Source organism: Ursus arctos, unplaced genomic scaffold (assembly GCF_023065955.2).
Source record: "Ursus arctos isolate Adak ecotype North America unplaced genomic scaffold, UrsArc2.0 scaffold_33, whole genome shotgun sequence".
In the NCBI taxonomy this organism is placed as follows: domain Eukaryota; kingdom Metazoa; phylum Chordata; class Mammalia; order Carnivora; family Ursidae; genus Ursus; species Ursus arctos.
The window spans coordinates 5,285,840-5,306,296 of NW_026623019.1; the positions used below are offsets into that span (position 1 = coordinate 5,285,840).

Genomic DNA, 20,457 nt, shown 5'->3' on the forward strand with positions numbered 1-20,457 from the left:
CAAAATACCAATGTCATTTTTCACAGAACCAGAAAAAATAATAAAATTTGTATGGAACCACATAAGACCCCTCATAGCCAAAATAATCTTGAGAGAAGGACAAAGCTGGAGATACCATGTTCCCTGATTTCAAACTGTACTACAAAGTTATAGTAATCAAAACAGTATGATACTGGCACAAAAAAATCAATGGAACAGAATAGAGAGTCCAGAAATAAATCCATACTTATATGGTCAATTAATCTATGAAAAAAGAGGCAAGAACATACAACAGGGAAAAAACAGTCTCTTCAATAAATGGTATTGGGAAAACTGGACAGATATATACAAAAGAATGAATGTGGGCCACTTTCTTACATCATACACAAAAATACAACTTAAAATGGATTAAAGACTTAAATGTAAAACCTGAAACCTAGAAGAAAACATAGGCAGTAAGCTCTATGACATCAGTCTTCACAATATTTTTTTGGATATGTCTCCTCAGGCAAGGGCAACAATAGCAAAAGTAAACAAATGGGATTATATTAAACCAAAAAAGCTTTCCCACAGTGAAGGAAACTATCAACTAAATGAAAAGGAAACCTACTGAATGGGAGAAGATATTTGCAAATGATATATCCAAAAAAGTGTTGATATCAAAAATATATAAAGAACATATACAACTCAATAACAAAAGAACAAACAACTCAATTAAAAATGGGTGGAAGACTTGAATAGACATTCTTCCAAAGAAGACATACAGATGGCAAACAGACACATGAAAAGATGTTCAACATCACTAATCATCAGGGAAATCCATATCAAAATCACAATGAGGTATCACCTCACACCTGTTAGAATGGCTAGTATCAAAAAGACAAGAAATAGTAAGTGTTGGTGAGGACGTGGAGAAAATAGAGCCCTTGTACACTGTTGGTGGGAATGTAAATTGGTAGGCCACTATAGAAAAAGTATGGAGGTTCCTCAAAAAATTAAAAAGAGAAATACCATATGATTCAACAATTTTACTTCTGGGTATTTATCCAAAGAAAATGAAAACTATAATTCAAAAAGACATATGCATCCCTATGTTCACTGTGGCATTACTTACAACAGCCAATATATGAAAGCAACTTAAGTGTCTACTGATAGATGAATGGATAAAGAGGTGGTATATGTGTACATATATATTTATATGATGGTGTATATATATGTGTGTGTGTACATATATATGTATATATATATACATATATATGTACACACACACATATATGCATGCCACATTTTGCTTATTCATTCAATTGTCAATGGACATTTGAGTTGCTCCCACCTTTTGGCTATTGTAAATAATGCTGCTGTGAATAGGGGTGTACAAATATTTATCCCAGTCCCTGCTTTCACTGCTTTTGGGAATATAACCAGAAGTGGAATTGCTGGATCATATGGTAATATTGTTTAATTTTTTTTGAGAAATCCTCATACCATTTTTCATAGCAGCCGTACCATTTTATATTCCCAACAGCAATTCTAGTTTCTTCACATCCTTGCCTCTTGCCAACACTTGTTATTTTCTGTATTTTTTTTTTAAATGATAGCCATCCTAATGGGTATGAAGTAGTGAATTTTTCATTTTTAATGTATAAGATCTATTAATCTTTTCCTTCGTGTTTCCTGCTTTCCTTGAAAAGGTCTTTGCTTCTCTAAGGTTATACAAATAATCTCCAAATTTTACTTATAATATAGTTATCATTTCATTTGGTACACTTAGGGCTTTGGTTCACCTGGAATTCATTTTCTGTTTGATCTGACACAGGGAGTACGGTCTTCTTTCAGACTAAGAATTAATGATGCCAGTATCTTTCATGAAAGTGTACGCCTTTCCTTTTCCACCACATTCTTTTCTGTGGCCTTTTCCCCCGCTTCTGCCCATGTGGGCTGATACTAAGCCACTATCATTTTAATACTTCCTATCTTAGCTTGTTTATCAGTACTATCAAATTAGGCTTTAGTTTTCAAAAAAAGAAGTCAGTGTGAATAAACAGCCATAACAAAAAATGTACCTCTTTCTCATTAAGCAAAAACATTCAGGAGGATTATAGAAGAAAATTTTATGGCATAAAACTCTACACATTTATGCATATGTTTCCCAATTTGACCTCTCCCTATCTGTGGCTATTCAGTTTGGGTTTTTATTTAACATTATATTGCAGGAGGAATGAGTGTCACTGTGGGGATTAAACAGCAGCAAATCTAAGATTTATTGGTTATGACTGGGTCAGGCTCACCTTTCTGTAGAACTCTTAGACCCATACACATCAGAAAAGGACAGAATATAAAAATAACAATTTTTTCCCTTTCAGGAATTAATGGTTATTTTCTTTTAATAATGAGATGGTATTTTATTTTTAAAACCACATGTGAACATGAGTATTGGAAGTATTATTTCCCAGAAATGGATAACTAAATGAATTCTTTCCACAACCTACTTTCATCTTTATGTTGAAATCAGGTTTAAATAAGAAACTTCTAATTTGAAGGTTTGCCTAAAATTCATTAGAATTGGAGATGACATGCCCCATGAATTCTTCCTATTACTAATTATTATAGATCACTAGATTAACTTTCTGATATTAATTGGATTCTGATTTTAGCCACTGTCCAAATATATTTTCTCCTAAATAAAAGAATCTCCAGATGTAACAACCATACAAGCTGAGCTCCCCAAATTCGTTGCAACAATGGTGATGGGCTGATATTCCTGCAATGTTTTAAAGGAAGGCAAATCACTTCAACTCCCCCTCTTGACCAAAAATTTGCTGTGGTGTAGATTGCACCTCTTTGGGGTAAGTAAGCATCTAATAAACAGGGTGATATTAGTATTAGTGATAAGAAAACTTGAAGAGACTATAGAACCACTAATAGAGAAAAAAAAAAAACAGTATTCTCCCCACCTCTTGCAACTGCAAGGAAAATTTGGTGTGTTTTAGTATGAGAACAGAAAATGTATGGGATATGAAGCTTAAAAGTAATATTTATGAAGAGAAACATATATACTGCTAAACAGTCTTTCCTTCCCTCTTTAATAAATGTAAAGATGGAATGCTTTATTATAAAATTATAAGGTCTTTGCATATAAATAAAATTATTCCTTACCAAGTGGTTCAGATGTTTTGAACAATTACTGAGAATGGAACACAAAAGACCTTTTTATTATTTTATTTTATTTTTATTTTATTTATTATGGTCAATTAGCCAACATATAGTACATCATTAGTTTTTGATGTAGTGTTCAACGATTCACTGTTTGCGTGTAACACCCAGTGCTCATTGCAATACATGCCCTCCTTAATACCCATACCTGGTTACCCCCTCCCTCCATCCCCTCCCTTCTGTGACCCTCAGTTTGTTTCCTGGAGTCCAGAGTCTTTCATAGTTTATCTCCCTCTGTGATTTCTTCCCATTCAGTTTTCCCTCCCTTCCCCTGTGGTCCTCCACACTATTCCTTATGTTCCACATATGAGTGAAACCATTTGATAATTGTCTTTCTCTGTTTGACTTTTTTCACTTAGCATAGTCCCCTCCAGTTCAATTCATGTCAATGCAAATGGTAGATATTCATCCTTTCTGTTATATGAACCACATCTTCTTTATCCATTCAACTGTTGAAGGGCATCTTGGCTCCTTCCACAGTTTGGCTATCGTGGACACTGCTGCTATGAACATTGGGGTGCATGTGCCCTTCTTTTGACTACATCTGTATCTTTGGGGTAAATAACTAGTAGTTCAATTGCTGGGTCGTAGGGTAGCTCTATTTTTAATGTCTTGAGGAACCTCCATACTGTTTTCCAGAGTGACTGTACCAGCTTGCATTCCCACCAAAAGTGTAAGAGCGTTCGCCTTTCTCCACGTCCTTGCCAACATTTGTTGTTTCCTGTCTTGTTAATTTTTGCCATTCTAACTGGTGTAAGGTGGTATCTCATTGTGGTTTTGATTTGTATTTCCCTAATGGCTAATGATTTTGAACATTTTTTCATTTGTCTTGTTAGCTATCACAAAAGACCTTTTTAAAGATGCAGGAATAATTATGTAGTCAGGCAACTATATCATCACATATCTTCCTTGTTTTTAATGATAATTCAAAATAAACACATGCTGTTACTTACCTATCATGACTGATGCTGAAAGAGTACCGTGTCCCATTTCTATTTTTTTAAACACCTTTGTTGAAGTGTAATTTATATAATACAAAATCCACCCACTGTAAGGATGCAATTCAATGATTTTTAGTGCATTTTATAGTGTTCTACATCCATCACCATAATCCAGTCTGAGAACATTTCCATCACCTCCAAAACTTCCCTTGTGCTCATTTATAGTAAACTTTTGATCCCAACACCAGACCCAGAAGATTGCTAATCTACTTTCTGTCTCTATAGATTTGCCTTTTCTAGACCTTTTACATAAATGGAATTATACAATACATGGTCTTTTGTGTCCAGCTTCTTTCAGTAAGCATAATATTTTTGAGGTTCATCCATTTTGCTGTATATTTCCTCCTCCAAAGAAATTTCAGAATCAGCTTTTCAAAAAAATGTTTAAAAAATTTCAGCCAGGGGTGCCTGGGTGGCACAGCGGTTAAGCGTCTGCCTTCGGCTCAGGGCGTGATCCTGGCGATCCGTGATCGAGCCCCACATCAGGCTCTTCCGCTATGAGCCTGCTTCTTCCTCTCCCACTCCCCCTGCTTGTGTTCCCTCTCTCGCTGGCTGTCTCTATCTCTGTCGAATAAATAAATAAAATCTTTAAAAAATAAAAAATAAAAAAATAAAAAAATAAATAAAATAAAAAATTTCAGCCAACCAGGTGGGAAGGCCTTTGCTCAACATAGCCTTTAATCACTCTTATCTGTTTCTTGCTCTGGATTTCTCCATCTTCTGAAGCAGGAAGACTTATTTTAGATTTAGAACATTTCTGGATGTAATAAAACCACATGAAAGTACAAAAGGACTTTTTATTGGATAAAAATCTTTAGTTTCAGGATTCCCTGAAGTTATCAAAATGTAGGATTAGAAGCACAACTCATTGAGAAGATAGGAGGTATTCAGGGGGGTTTAGTTTTGTCTTTTTGTTTTTTGTTTTACTTCTCTTTTGCTTTGGCTCAATTCCTGAAAATAAGTACTTCACAAATTTTCTGGCTATTATTATAAGAGGTGTAAGCAATATACTCCCCATTTTATTTTGACTATAATGGTATCTCATGAGACCAAAGTCATCTATTTGAAAACCTCTTATCTGGAACATGATGAGGAAGCAAGAAGAAATACTTAAAGACAAAAGAACCAAATAATTATAGCAAGGCCATGTTCTAAAATGCATGCAACATACCCATGGAGGCCCCTGACTTTCAGGTCCCTATTAGGATGTATTAGGAATGTATACATTTTTGTTTTATACAGTTCTAGCAAGCTTTGCTCCCTTACTGCCCCTCAAACAAATAAAAGCAACAGATCATTGAGAAAGAATGAGAGGAAGACAAAGAGTAGAGAGAGAATCCAGGAAAGACTGGTGCTTAGAAGAGGATTTACTACTAAGAATGAGAAATAACTACTTGATATAGGAGGAGACGAAGATAGACCCAGAGGCCTAGGGCTACTCAGCAAACTCTGGCAGCACCCCTGCATTACAGCACAGGAGAACTAATGATGACTCTGTATCTTTACAAAAAGAAGTCTCCTAATGTTCAAACTGCCTCCAAACCTTCCTGGAAAAGGGTATATAACCACTAACTAATTAAATTTATAAATAAATAAGCCATCAAACAACTTTGGTTTGCTATATTCTATTATGAAGGCAACAGCATATTATACTGTATACCAGAGTAAAAGCAGTATATAGCTTTTAGACAAATGTCTATTAAAATGGTTAGAAATCTTTTGCAAATCTTCTTGCTTAAAGGAGTATATTTTAGTTCTCTCGTTAATGCTTTTAAATATGAACAGCTGATTCCCCGATATTGCTGAAAATGTAGCATTTCTGTATTTCTTTTTGTTTTTATTTTTTGGCCTGTTCTTGTCAACTGACAAAAATTAAGATGCTAGGCTAATCTTTGGAAGACTGTAACTCCATTTGTAACCAGCTATTACAACATTTAAAGTTCATTCTATAAAGAAGTTACTGATTATCGTTGGGTAAGTTACATTTGTAATAAAGTAAACATCTTGTGAATTAAGTAGGTTATGTAAAACATTCTATTCCTAACTGAACAGCGTGACCTATTATCTGAAAATAAATATTAGGGAAGATGTGTTTTATTGAGAACATTGGATTAACAGTCCAGAAAAGGAGCTCTAGCCTTGCCAAGCACTCATCCTACAAATTTGCATGTGCCTTTTAAACTTTGGAGCTACAGTTTCTTTATCTAAGAGGTAAAAGAAAACCCATTACATACAGAACTACACATACTGGTGAGTTACCTCATCATTCTTACCATCAGTTTCCTCTGCTGGAAAAATGGGGATGTCAGTAACATCTGCCGAACAGACTGTTATAGGAAGTAAATGACTCAATAGCCATTAGCATTTAGGAATAATATGTTCATTTCTGTGGAGATTTTATCTTTTTCCCCTGAAACACATTTTTACTTCCCTAGGCTTCAAGATTTACAGAAATGTATTTCTGATTGTACTATGTAAAGCTGCTTCTGCTCTTCCCATACAAACATCCTTTCTTCCAATCACCCCAAGCAGGTTAAAAAAAAGAAAAAGAAAGAAAAGATGCTCTGTATACATAATTTCTTTTTTGACTCCTAAGTAAATAAACCCGTGAGGTAGGTACTGTTACTGTGCCCATTTTACAGATGAGAAAACTGAAGCTTAGATATGTTCTGACTTAACTGAGGTCACAGGGCTGGGAAGAGAGGACTGGAGTCCCATCCAGGAAACTGCAGGAGGCCAGGCTGACCACAGCTGGGAAGGGCTGTAGCAGAATATGAGGTTGTCTGAGGGCACAGACCTGGGCTGGAGGACCTGGAAAGCTGAGCAGAGCATTTACGTGTGATGTGGCAAAAAGAGAAGCATTAGAAGTTTTTGAGCAGGGCAGCAACAGGAGCAGAACTGATATTTATAAAAAATCAATCTTAAAATTTAATATCTATTTTCTAGGCAAATAATAGCAACTAACTTTTACTGAACCATTATTAAAGCTCTGCTCTGCAAGTATTTGCTCATTTAATCCTTGTACCAACTCTTTAAGAGGTAAGCATGGTGATTTGCTCCATTTTACAGATGAGAAAACTGAGGCAGAAAAATGCAAGAACTCACCAAAATCCAGACAGCTTGCAAGTGATGGAACTAGGCTTCACATGCAGGCAGTCTGCCCCAGAGTGCACATTAGTAATGTCTGGGCCACAGTGCTTTCTTAATAGACTTATACCACAGGCTAGACATATAAGGCTAGCATGGGGCCACTGCAGTAGCCAAGATCTGAGGTGGTAAGGACTTGTATTCCAGGGGAGGTGGAAGGAATGGAAAACGGGGTTTTCAAAAGAAAAGTTGGTGGAATTTCTGAATTAGATACTTGGGGGATTAAGAAAAGGGGTAAGCTGAAAACGAAACCAAAGTTTTCATTCCCTTGGGAGAATCCCAGAGCCTCTGAAGACTACAAGGAGCTGGCAGAGGAGCTGGTCAGGAGGAAACAACGACTGCAGTATAGGGACTGTTGAGTTCAGGATAGTGCCAGGAATGCCGCAGCTGGCAGCATCCAGAAAGAGATGTGGGAGCCTTCGGCAAAGAGGAACTTTAAAGTCAGGAAAACAGGTAAACTCTCCAAGAAAGAGAGAGTGAAGAAAGTGAAAGAATAAGGCTCTAAACCTAACTATCCACCAGGGACAGGAGATAAGAGCAAAAAACAAGACAAAGAGACTAACATACACCAATGGCTATGATGCACCAGTCCCTTGCAATATGCCACGTTATTTAGGAAAACAACCTGTAAGATAGCTATGTTGCTCCTAAAGATAGAGAAATTGGAGTCAAGACATTTAGGGGTCTTAACCACAATCACATAGCACGTAAGTGACATAACTAGAACTTGAACCTAGTCCATGCAACCCCAAAGTCTATCTCCTTCCATAAGCAAAAAACACGTGGAAAGGTGGATATGGTTGGGACAGGTAAGGGCTGGTGGCTGGAGTCTAGGAGAAGACTGGCAGGACATGAAGCCCAAGAGGTAAGCCAGAATAGGATTTTTAAAGGCCATGTCATGTCTAGGAGTTAAAGAACCAGTGAAAGGTTTCCAGTAGGAAAGTAATAGAAGAATCATTTTTAAGACAGGAATATAAATATAAACAAAGATAAAGAGAGAAGTATGAAAAAAATGGATGGGATGAGGAAGAAACTAGGAACAGAGAACACAGATGGTGATAATACTGTGCTTTTGTTGATGGATAATGATGGTCTGGGCTGGAGCTGGAGCAAAGACAGCAGAGAAGAAGGAGACTGGATTCAAGAGATATGCAGAGACATTTTGGTAAGACCTATGAAGTCCCAGGAGAGGTGCCCAGAAAGTAGATGGAAATAGTATCTACCACTACAAGAGTTCTAGGATGGAGATTTATAATTCATAAGTCATCAACAAGAGGTGGTAGTTGGAGACTACAAGGTGATGAGATCATCAGCTACTGGAAGACCAAGAGAAGATGGCTAAGCAGGAAATTCTGGGGGAAAGTAAACAGAAGATTGGAAGGACCTTTTCTGGAAAAGGTTCCAGTGCTTGTCCGTTCTTAGGAGTTGCCTTTTTCCTTTGTATCCCATTTATAGAAGGGGAGCAGGTCTTGATCTTTCAGAACTTCCTTAGCTTCTTATTCTGACCTCATCTTGAGCACAGACACTATTTTCCTTATAAAGCCATGGGCTGGGGGTGCCTAGATGGCTCAGCAGGTTAAACATCTGCCTTCAGCTCAGGTCATGATCTGCGGGTCCTGGGATGGAGCCCTGCGTTGTCTTGTCTGGTCCCTTCTCAGTGGGGAGTCTCTTCTCTCTCTCCCTCTGCCCCTCCCCACTGCTCGTGCTCAAGGGCGTGCGTCCTCTCTCTCTTTCTCAAATAAATAAAATCTTAAAAAAAAAAAAAAAAGCCATGGGCTGGCTTTGTTCTCCCTCAGAGCTCTTCACTTGGAGCACCAAACCCATGCCTGTGCCACAGGATAGGGGAGGCCACATTTCAAGAAATGTTTAGACAGTCAAGTCTGCAGACCATGGTCATTATTTGGAAGTGGTGGTGCCTCCCAGTTCTCTGAGGAATTAGATATGGCATTGAGAAGGGGTCTTATAAGGACCTTGGCAGGCTCACAATCAGAGAGTGGTGGTCACTGAAATCACTAAGGGAAGGGAGGCATGAAATGCTGGTGAGAAATTGGAGGCAGTGTGTTATTGAGGTTCTTTCAAAGAGATTTAAACAGAAGAATTCAAGTCAATCTGTACCCCAGGTCAATTCAGAGCTCTTTATTCAGTCTTTCTAGAATTCTGGCATTAATTAATTAATTAATACGGCTTTTCAGATGGTAATCACATACCCTATCCATTCACCCCGATTTTCTATACTGACTTGATTATTGCAAGTACACTTACAGTAGACTGCATATTTGGATTTTGGGACAGGCAGGTCTGGGTCAGAATCCCAGGTCTGCTATCTAATAGGTGAGGCCACAAGGAAAAATCACTCAAACTTTGATTATCAGTTTCCTCAACTGTAAACTGAGATAATACCTTTTGTGGCAGTTAATGCTGATTGGATCTTTTAACTTATGTTCCATTCCATTCCACCCTTATAGAGTGCCTGCCCATACAACAGAGGCTGGAAAGCCAAAGGCATATTTCCCAGACTCCCTTGCAGCTAGGTTTTACATCTGACCTGAGTCGATACCTTTTGGAATCCATAACTTAACATAAAGGGTTTTTGCCAAACTGGCATTTGTATTTTTTACTTAGGGTGACCTTACTGTTTGCAAACATCTGGGAGTAAAAATGGATTTAATTGTGTTTAATCTTTATAGAAAGGTGTATAATGAGATGTTGTAAGCAAAGCTTTTAAGCTTCTAAATACTACTATAATTTTGTTTATGTTCAATTATTTTCTTAAGTCATCTGTAAAAAAAAATAGTGCCCCCCTTTTTTTAAAGCTCAAACTTATTATTCATTTCCCCTTCTGGATTCTCTCCAAACTACTTACTGGATGTTGAGCATTTAAAATATCTGTAGAAAAAAAATAAAATATCTGTAGAACAAATTAAGGATAAATCTACTTGTCACAGCTTTCATTACAGTTGCTTTATTTTAACAATCTTAGTTTATTTTCTGTTTACCTGAAATTCTGATTTTGCTTTTAGTTTAGAGAGTATCAATAATGTTTCTGTTAATTTAACAAAGTCATAGACAAATATGAAATATTTTCATTACTGATAAAAATAAACCTCTTTTGTGGCAGGACACATAGAATACTTTTTGTCATTGCCCAATTAAGCAAATAAAAACACAACTGTTCTGTTACTTGGGAATACATTATGCATAAGTTAAAAGATCACTGGAAACTAAAAACACAGAAATAATTGAATTTTTTCGAGAATGCCCTAATTATTTCTCAAAATAGAAAAGGCTCCAATTTTAAAAAAATGTAATAAAGACAACTTATAGGACAATGTCATTGCCTTCTTTGTGCTCTGAAAACGTTTTGTGTGTCCAAGTAAAAATTAATCATTTTATTATTGTAGTAAAGGGAAACTTGCATTAAGTGGTCTGTGGACCTTTATGTAACTGTCCCTTCTGAACTCAAGAGATCGACAAATAACTGAGATCAGTAATTTTGTGGCTGTTCTAAAAAATTTTTAAACAAAGAAACTGAAGAATTAAAATACACAAGAAAGAGCAGATATAACAGTTTTATGAAGATGGTCAGAATGTGGTTTCCCCTACTATGTACAACTGTTTCTAATAAGCTAGCTCCCTTTTATTATGTTCTGTTTAAAATTACCTGTGGTTCTATAATTGTTAAACTAGTATCAGATAAACCTGTAAGGTCATTAGTCTGAAGTCATAATCTAAAACATTCTAATTTCAAATTGTTCTGTAAAGCAATACCGAAAAATAACAGAGACAAAAAAATTAGTATTATGAAAAGATCTAAAATTCTTTTAAAATAGAAATGGGCAAAAGACATGAACAGATGTTTCTCCAAAGAAGACATCCAAATGGCCAACAGACACATGAAAAAATGCTCAACATCACTAGCCGTCAGGGAAATACAAATCAAAACCACAATGAGATACCACCTCACACCAGCCAGAATGGCTACAATTAACAACTCAGGATCCAACAGATGTTGGCAAGGATGTGGAGAAAGGGGAACCCTCTTACTCTGTTGGTGGGAATGCAAGCTGGTACAGCCACTCTGGGAAACAGTATGGAGATTCCTCAATAAGTTAAAAATAAAGCTACCCTACAACACAGCAATTGCACTACTGGGTATTTATCCAAAAGATACAAACATAGTGATTCAAAGGGGCACATGCACCTCAGTGTTTATAGCAGCAATGTCCACAATAGCCCAAATATGGAAAGAGCCCAAATGTCCATTGACAGATGAATGGATAAAGAAGATGTGGTATATACATACAATGGAATATTACTCAGCCATCAGAAAGAATGAAATCTTGCATTTGCAACCACATGGATAGAACTAGAGGGTGTTATGCTAGGCACTTGATGTAGTGAGCCCTGGGTGTTGTATACAACTAGTGAATCACTAAATTCTACCCCTGAAACTAATAATACACTATATGTTAATTGATTTTCAATAAATAAATAAAGGAGGAAAATAAATTAACATAGATTTAGTTATTATTCCTGGGAATATGACCACAGAGTTATAATTAAACATTCTTGTAAACAAATCTTTTAAAATTACTTTAAAAATAATTAATTAATTAAAATAAAATAAAGAATTTTACATTTATGATTTGGGTTAAAGACTGCTAAGGAAACTTACTGTACATGTTCTCTTTTGCTCCTAGTTCTCATTAATGTCAACACTGGGGAAAGAAGGGTGAAAATGAATGTACACTTAGTTACATGATGCCTATAATTGGTAAATTAATAACTGCATCAATATAATTATCCCTTTATGGCTACTGAAAAAGTTTGGTAATAAATTATCAACTAAGTTGGTTTTTTTAAGATTTTATTTATTTATTTGAGAGAGAGAGAGAAAGAGAGAGCACGAGTAGGAGGACAGGCAGAGGGAGAGGGGAAGAAGACTCCCTGCTAAGCAGGGAGCAGGATGCAACTCCGGTCTCTATCCCAGGACCCTGAGATCATAACCTGAGCTGAAGGCAGACCCTTAACCAACTGAGCCACCCATGTGCCCCGTATTAATTAATTTGAATTTTTAAATATATTTAGATCTGGACCTGATTTTAAGCATAATTTTATGAAGTATGAGGTAGTTAATAAAGCTTTAATTGAGAATTAAAATTATAGCTCAATGATATCTTTCATCAGAAAATTTTTACCCGTGAAAAAGTTATGCATAGGTTTTTTTTTTTTTTTACTCTAGGCTCAGAGTTTGTTGCTACACAATCTTGTTGATTTTCACAATTTATCTATGATATATGGAGATAGGTGCCTCTATTCTTTTTTTGTTTTTAAAGATTTTATTTATTTATTTATTTATTTGACAGAGAGAGATGCAGCAAGAGAGAGGGAACACAAGCAGGGGGAGTGGGAGAGGAAGAAGCAGGCTTCCCACTGAGCAGGGAGCCCGATGCGGGGCTCGATCCCAGAATGCTGGGATCATGACCTGAGCCAAAGGCAGAAGCTTAAGGATTGAGCCACCCAGGCACCCCAGATGCCTCTATTCTTATCAGTAGAAGAGACCCAGAATATAAGATTTGTTCATAACCATTTTTAAAAATAAATTTTAGAACAGTTTTATAGAAAAAGAGGACAGAGTTCTTGAATACCTTACCCTTTGTATACTCTACAGTTAATGTCTTACATTACTATGGCACAGTTGTCACAACTAAGAAATTAACATTGGTATATCACTTTTAAATAAATTCCATATTCAAATTTCATTAGTTTTTCCTTGATGTCCCTTTTCTGTCCCAGAATCCCATCCAGGATGCCCCATTACTGTAGACAATGAGGTTCACTCTGTGCTGTGAAGTTTAAAGGGCTTTGACAAATGCAGTGTATCATGTATCCACCATGATAGTACTATACAGCTGAGTTCCACCACCTTAAAAAGCCCTCTGTCCCCAATCTTTTAAGAGTCCCAAGAGGATCAGTTTTCAGACTGATATTTCAGCTTGATCTTTGGTGGGAAAAAACTAGGTTGTGAGTTTCTTCAGGCAGTGGTTCTCAATCCTAGCAGTACACTGGCATTACTGGGCAACTTTAAAAAATACTAATGACTGGTCCTAACTCCAAATCCTGGTTTCATTGGTCTGACATGTGGGCCTGGGCACTGAGATTTTGAAAAGCTCCCTAGATGCTCACAATGTGCAGGTAAGATTCAGAACCACTGATTCTGCATTCATGTGTGTCATGATTGGATCCGGCTGCCTTTTGGTAACAACACAAATGATAAATTCATGCATTCTACATCACTTTGGAGGGATGCTATGAAATATCATTTAAGTTTTTAAAATAAGTAATATAGCAAGGAAGAATTTCACATGCTAAATAAATCATGTATGCAAAAACACTCCTTACTCTCTAACTGAACCCAAAATGAACGTCAATTTCTACTGCTGAAGGCAAATTTAATTTTGACAAATCAAAGTGACTCAATTACTTCTTCTTAAAACTCATTTCTTTGTGAATTCAGCTTGGCCCCCTCCCCTTCTCTGTCCATTTTTTTCCTGGAGCAGTCTAGGTTTGAGTCCAAGTGAGCTCGAGTGGCATGGTCACGGGGAAGGCTTATCTGGTTGGAAGAGGTTTCTGTAGTTATTTTCTGTTTGATCAACCTGCGCAGCGCCAGGTGATCTGTTCTGGGTGTTCCAACACGTTTCAGGTTGGTTTGGCCATCATCTCTGCACTCTATGGCGCTGCTAATCCTCTGACATCCAGCTTCTCTCTCTGCCCAGCACTTGCTTTATGGCCTCTACCTAAGTGTCTGCTAAAGGGTCCCAGTCTCTACGTTTTATTAACTACTTACTAAGCCACCCACTTTCAATTCTCAGCTACCTTCTGTGTCCCTCTAGAGGTTGATATGAGAACCTTGCAGACATTCTCCACACCCCTTGGCAGCTGAGGGCGTGGCCTCTCTCAGGCTGCTCTAAGCTTAGATCTGCCCTCCAACCATGGCTGCTCTACTTTAGTTGTCCCTTCCCAGAATTCTTGACAGAAGATAGGTCCACAAGTGCCCTCTGTCCAGGGATCCCCAAATCCCAAATCCACCACAACTCTCCAGAGTTTCAATCCTAAGAGAGGCCAAGGAACCATGCCCCATCTTTATATCTAAAGTCTCCTTTTTCCTCTTCCAATTTCTTCTCACAGTAGCAAGAAGGCAAGAAGTAAAAACTGAGTCACATTATTACTCATTCCTCCCCACCCTATGGTTTATATCATGAATTCTATGCTTGCTCTCCTCTAGGTTCTGCTAGTGATACACAGTGCCAAGATTTTAGAATTTAAAAACTTTTCTTTCTCAACAATCTTTCTCAAAATAATGAGCTTTTAGACTATTGCTTCTCTTGTGTGTTTTCTAAAAATCCATCCAGAAATCCAGTCTCCTTCTGTGTTCTGGACTATACCCGCTTTCTGCTCCAATGCAGGGAAAGACACTGACTAAAGTGACAAAGGACTTGAGGCATCAAGAGAATAGTGGCAAAGAAAAATCTCCATTGATGTCTCAGAAAAATATCCCCTACCATCATATAATAATATGATATGGACCCGCTACTCCAAATGAATGTCAATTTTCAGTTAGATAAATTTGGAAGGCAAAATTATTTCAGTGCAAGTTGTAATAAAGATCAGTAAGATGTACCTGCATTTAAAGGCACATAGATCTTTCCTCAGAACGACAGAATAGGCTGAACATGTATTTTAGGGTTGAATAAAAGCTCCAGATCACATGCATTCGAGACCTCAGGACACAGAAGAAAAATATCACATCCATTCTGTATATATTCCAGGAAGATCACTGCCAAGGTGACAGGCGGGGATAGCTATCCAGAGGAACTTTAGTCAAAGTCTACTGAGATTAAAAAAAAAGAGAGAGAGAGAAATCAAAGCAACTGAAGAATGACAGTCCCCTGGAAAAGCAGATTATTAACTCTGTGCTCAGAATAAAAAGATGAACAACCAGACTCTGTCATGTGTTTCATCCTCAGCTGGAAAGGCAGCTAATGATGCAGAATGAAATGAGAGAAAGACAAATGGCCTTGCAGATTGCTTGGTCTCGGGAATTCCTCAAATATTTTGGAACTTTTTTTGGCATCGCAGCCATCTCTTTAACAGCTGGGTATGTTTGCTATTTACTTTAAATTTTTCTTAATTTGCTTCTTTTTGTTTTTGACATTATCATATTACTATCAAGTTGGCCAAGATAGGACTTTGGTCCCAATAGTGTATATGTAACCCCTTATAGCTTAGTACTTGGAAGTAAATGTAGAACCAGGGTAGAAATAGTTAATTCTACCTCTAGTTCTCAGATTTCTTCCATCCTCGTCTCCATTTTATAAGTTAGAAAGAGGACTGACTTGACACCAAGATAGAACAAGGCCTCTGCAAATTTATCTCCATAATCCCTAAGGGGCAGATATCAATACTTAACCATTTTTTAAATGAGTAATCTGAGCCTCAACATCAAATAAGGATGGCCAAATCACAGATTCTGCCCTTGAGAATTGCAGAATCTGGTGAGGCGTTGTGGGTAAGAAAATCCTATTTCCACAGAAGACTCAAATGAACTAAGGAACTTCTAAAATGGAGGACATTCTTCCAAAAAGCAGGTTATTTTTTTTCATTGAGTATAGAGAGATGTATTTACAGGTCATTCTTGATACTTTTTTCTTTGTTCTTGAACCAGAGCAATAAGAAGGAAGAAGCCAGCCTTCCTCTTCCCTATTATTCCACTAAGCTTCATCTTCACCTACCAGTATGACCTAGGATATGGAACCCTTCTGCAAAGAATGAAAGGTCAGTCTTTGATAAACTAGAGTGTATTCCTGATTCATTTTCTGGTTCAAGGATCCTCTTCTTATGACCCCTTGATTTACGAATATTTTGACAAGACCTCTCCCCCTGAGCCTCCAATTGACCAACATTTCTGCTCCCTCTCACAGCAATACACTGGAGTCAGCTCATACCAGCTCACAAGAACTGTCTAATTTTCAGGAATTTGTAAGCTGTTATTAAATATAGTCATGATTAAACATTAAATTAGATAAACTTACAATTAAATAAATTACAAAAAATTATATTTAATTATATTAAAACAATGGCAATAAATACTCAGAACTTATCAGTTTTTCATTATTTTACTATTATCTGTACTCTGAAGTTATATAATCTGTCCTGTGTATATCTATCGTATCTGTATGGTAGAAATGCAAATACAATATACACACACAATAAGATAACAGATACAATTCTAACTTCAGTGGCATGCCACTGGTAGCCTAAAGTTGGTCATGGTGGGAATATTTACACCATGGAATCTGCAAACACCGAATCAAGGACTGACTTATTGTTTGGTTGACTGTGTAAGCCAGCGCTTGGCAAACTATGGCCTGCAGGGTGGCCACATGTTTTTGAAAGTGAAGTTTTATTAAAACACAGACATGCCCATCCATTTCTGAATTGTCTATGAATGTGTTCCCATTACCATGATAGAGCTGAGTGACTGCAACAGAGACATAAGGGCACACAAACCTAAAATATTTACTGTCTGGCCCTTTTAAGAAAGCTTGCCAACCCATAAGTCTAGATTTAAGGAAGTGATAAAGCAAATGTTAATAATGCAGATTATGCTTAAATGTTTGTTGTGTCAGTAGCCATTACATTGTGAATACCACAAACAATTGAGGACATATTCTCCTAACATTTAAAAACTGTTATCTGATTCAGCCAAGTTGTTTACATCATTCCCAAACAAAAAAGTTCCAATATATGTCATTGTTTCCACTTCTGTCCTATTTGTTAGGGTAAATGAAAATACCAACCATCATTCAAGTTGGAATTATACTCTCTCATCAGTTGCAACTATAGGTTAGCTATGAATGTAAGAGTTCAGCAAAAGTCAATAAAAACATTCCGCGAGAATCCATTTGCTATGAGAAATCTATAATAAAGTATATCAAATACTTTATTTTTTATACATTATGTGCTACATCTATTTTATATAAGTAAAATTTATAATAAACTTATGTTCATAAGAAACTTACATACTTTTTCTGGAAAGCTGGTTGTTAAATATTCGCTGCACCGTGCTGTTGTCACAGAACTCTGGCTTTTATTACCCTAGAAAATAGCACCGCTGCCACAGAAGCCATTCCTCTACCAGGAAGACTCTCTCATGAGGGCCCCTGTGTCCCCTCTTCTTGAGCCTTCCACCCAAGCATATTGGAAACTGTGCTTTCCTGAGCCTTCATTTTTGCCATCCTTTCCTCTCCTGGGCTATCTCTAGGCACATCACTATCACTAAAAGCTCTGTGGGGACTCATTTGGTACAGGAAGGGAGGAAGTGCAGGCTCCTCTGCAGGTATTGGGAGTAGGCAGTAGAAAATCTCTTTCCCAGGCCTAGGGAATTACAAGGATTATATGTTCTTAAAAATTCCCACTGAAGGGGCGCCTGGGTAGCGCAGTCGTTAGGCGTCTGACTTTGGCTCAGGGAGTGATCCCGGCGTTCCGGGATTGAGTCCCACATCGGGCTCCTCCGCTCCTCCACATCAGGAGCCTGCTTCTTCCTCTCCCACTCCCCCTGCTTGTGTTCCCTCTCTTGCTGGCTATCTATCTCTGTCAAATAAATAAATAAATAAATAATCTTTAAAAAAAAAATTCCCACTGAAGATGGCAATACGTTTTCCACACAGAAACTCTGCTACAAGGTCCCTTGGGGTCAAGCACTATTGGTATCATAGCTCAGCTATACTGTGGACTTAACAGTTTTTTGTTGGTGGCCTAGCAAGTGATTTATTGCATCATCACTATGGGAAAATGTATTCCGAGTTCTAAAACACTGAGCTACAAATTAAATTTTGGAGTACAATCCCATTTTAAGCTGGAAACTAACTACACAACTGATTTACCAATGTTAAAGCCCATTTCAATAACCATTCAGTTTCATGTTAATCATCTGCTTAAGAATTCATTAGTCCGAGTTCAACTCTGTTTCATTGCTTATATGGACATTAGAATTCTCAGTGCCTCATAAAAATTAATGTCAAGTCTATTACACAGTATTCACTTGAACATATTACTAATGGAGAACAAGTTTATTTTCTAGGAACATCATGATTGTATATTTGGGAAGTAATTTTATTACAGGTCCATCAGAGTCCACAGAACATACCATTTTAAACTTTCAAGACAGGTGGGAATTTCCTGTTTTAAAAAAAATACAACTTTATAGTCTACCAGGAAACTTGAGGTATTTGAAAGTTTAGGTTATAACATTTAGTCCTGTTAACTAGTGATGAACCCAAGATAAACAATCCTTTATCGGGATTGTACAGCCTTTCTGCAAATGCATGAGAATTTGCCATATGTGAGGCACTATCACATGGAAACATTTAGTCTGTCATTAAAGGCCTAATCACATATATTTTTTTAAAGATTTTATTTATTTATTTGAGAGAGAGAGTGAGCAAGAGAGAGCATGAGCCGGCAGAGAGACAAGGAGAAGCAGGCTTCCCACTGAGCAGGGAGCCAGATGTGGGGCTTGATCCCACGACCCTGGGATCATGACCTGAGCCAAAGGCAGACGCTTAACCAGCTGAGCCACCCAGGCACCCTGTGTCTAATTACATATAATTTATAATGATTTTTACTAACTATTTAAGACTGAGGGCAAAAAGAAAAAAAAAAGGGGATTGCAGATGGTTGAAATGTTATAATTTGAAAATTGCCGCCTGCCCTGTTGGGTCCAGAGTATAAATTAATAGTGTGCTAAAAAGAAAAGTGCTTAAAAAGAAACATTTGTTTTCATTCCCAAGGAAAGTTTATAGAATGTTAACCATGTATACTATAATTTTTAAAAAATTTTGCTAATTACTCTTTAACTGGGCCTAAGAAATTACTAGCTGTTACTTGAAAGAGGAATTGTTTATAAAAATGCTTATACTTGTGTGTATGTATGTATGCAGACTAAAGAACATTTAATATTATTTTGGGTATTTACAAGTGGTTTCAAGTAAAAGATCAGCTTTCCCGAAAAAGCAGAAATTTATTAAGCTTTATTTTCTCTCATGTCACTTACATATTCAGGGGCAATATAGCAAAGACTATATTTGGTTTCTCTGTCCCAAACCCCTCCAAACACAACTAATGCTTACCATCCTGACTTTCCTTCAAGGAAAAAAATATTACTTGGTATTCTTTCTCTTCTACATTTTAAAATGCTGTCTTCTGTCAAGTAAAACCTACAGCATCTATTTGATCTTTCAAAGATTTATTTATAATTTTATTTATTTATTTATTTATGAGAGAGAGAGAGAGAACACCAGCAGGGAGGAGGGGCAGAGGGATAGGGAGAAGCAGACCCCCTGCTGAGCAGGGAGCCCTACGTGGGGCTTGATCCCAGATGACCTGAGCCAGAGGTAGAGGCTTAACCATCTGAGCTATCCAGGTGCCCCTGACTGATCTCTCTCTCTCTCAGTCTTCAGAATTCCTTTTCCTCACAAAGGATAGAATGACCTTCCTCTGGGAGGTGGCTTCTCCTGAGGACAACAGGTGAAATATTTAAGTGTGAGATTTAGAGGCATGCCTCCACACAATGTTACAGCTTGTCACTGTAGCAATTTGATTTTTTCACAAAACACTGACCTTTTTGTCACTTTGTATATTTCTGTACTTTATTTAAGGTGAAGCTGAGAACATACTAGAAACAGAAAAGAGTAAGCTGCAGCTGCCAAGAGGCATGATCACTTTTGAAAACCTTGAAAAAGCCAGAAGGGAACAGAGTAAATTCTTCATAGACAAATGAAATCATGTTTACCCACGAAATCTCAAAACACATCATTGTTAACTTGAATCATGGTTTTTACAATTTTTTAGATGCTTGAGATTTTGATATAATGGGTTTTATTTTAAAATATTAAAATGCAAGATGAGTTTTGTTAAACTATTTTAAAATAAAATTTATAACATTAACACAAAATCATGGAGGTACTCTAAATAACTTTCATATTTCCTATATATGTGTGTATTACAAATATCTAAATGTATAATAAATAAATTATATTGTTTTGAATTCCCGGAA

At 37.0% G+C, this 20,457-nt stretch overlaps 1 protein-coding gene across 1 annotated transcript in view; it reads left to right on the plus strand.

The window, feature by feature from the left end:
* Window positions 1-20,457, plus strand: part of PLGRKT (plasminogen receptor with a C-terminal lysine) — a 51,166-nt gene extending 30,709 nt beyond the window's left edge. Inside the window, exons 4-6 of the mRNA XM_044391232.3 lie at window positions 15,368-15,498; window positions 16,066-16,175; window positions 20,060-20,457. Of these exons, the coding sequence (XP_044247167.1) occupies window positions 15,368-15,498; window positions 16,066-16,175; window positions 20,060-20,181 (363 nt within the window). The 3' untranslated portion in view covers window positions 20,182-20,457. The remainder of the gene's footprint in view (window positions 1-15,367; window positions 15,499-16,065; window positions 16,176-20,059) is intronic.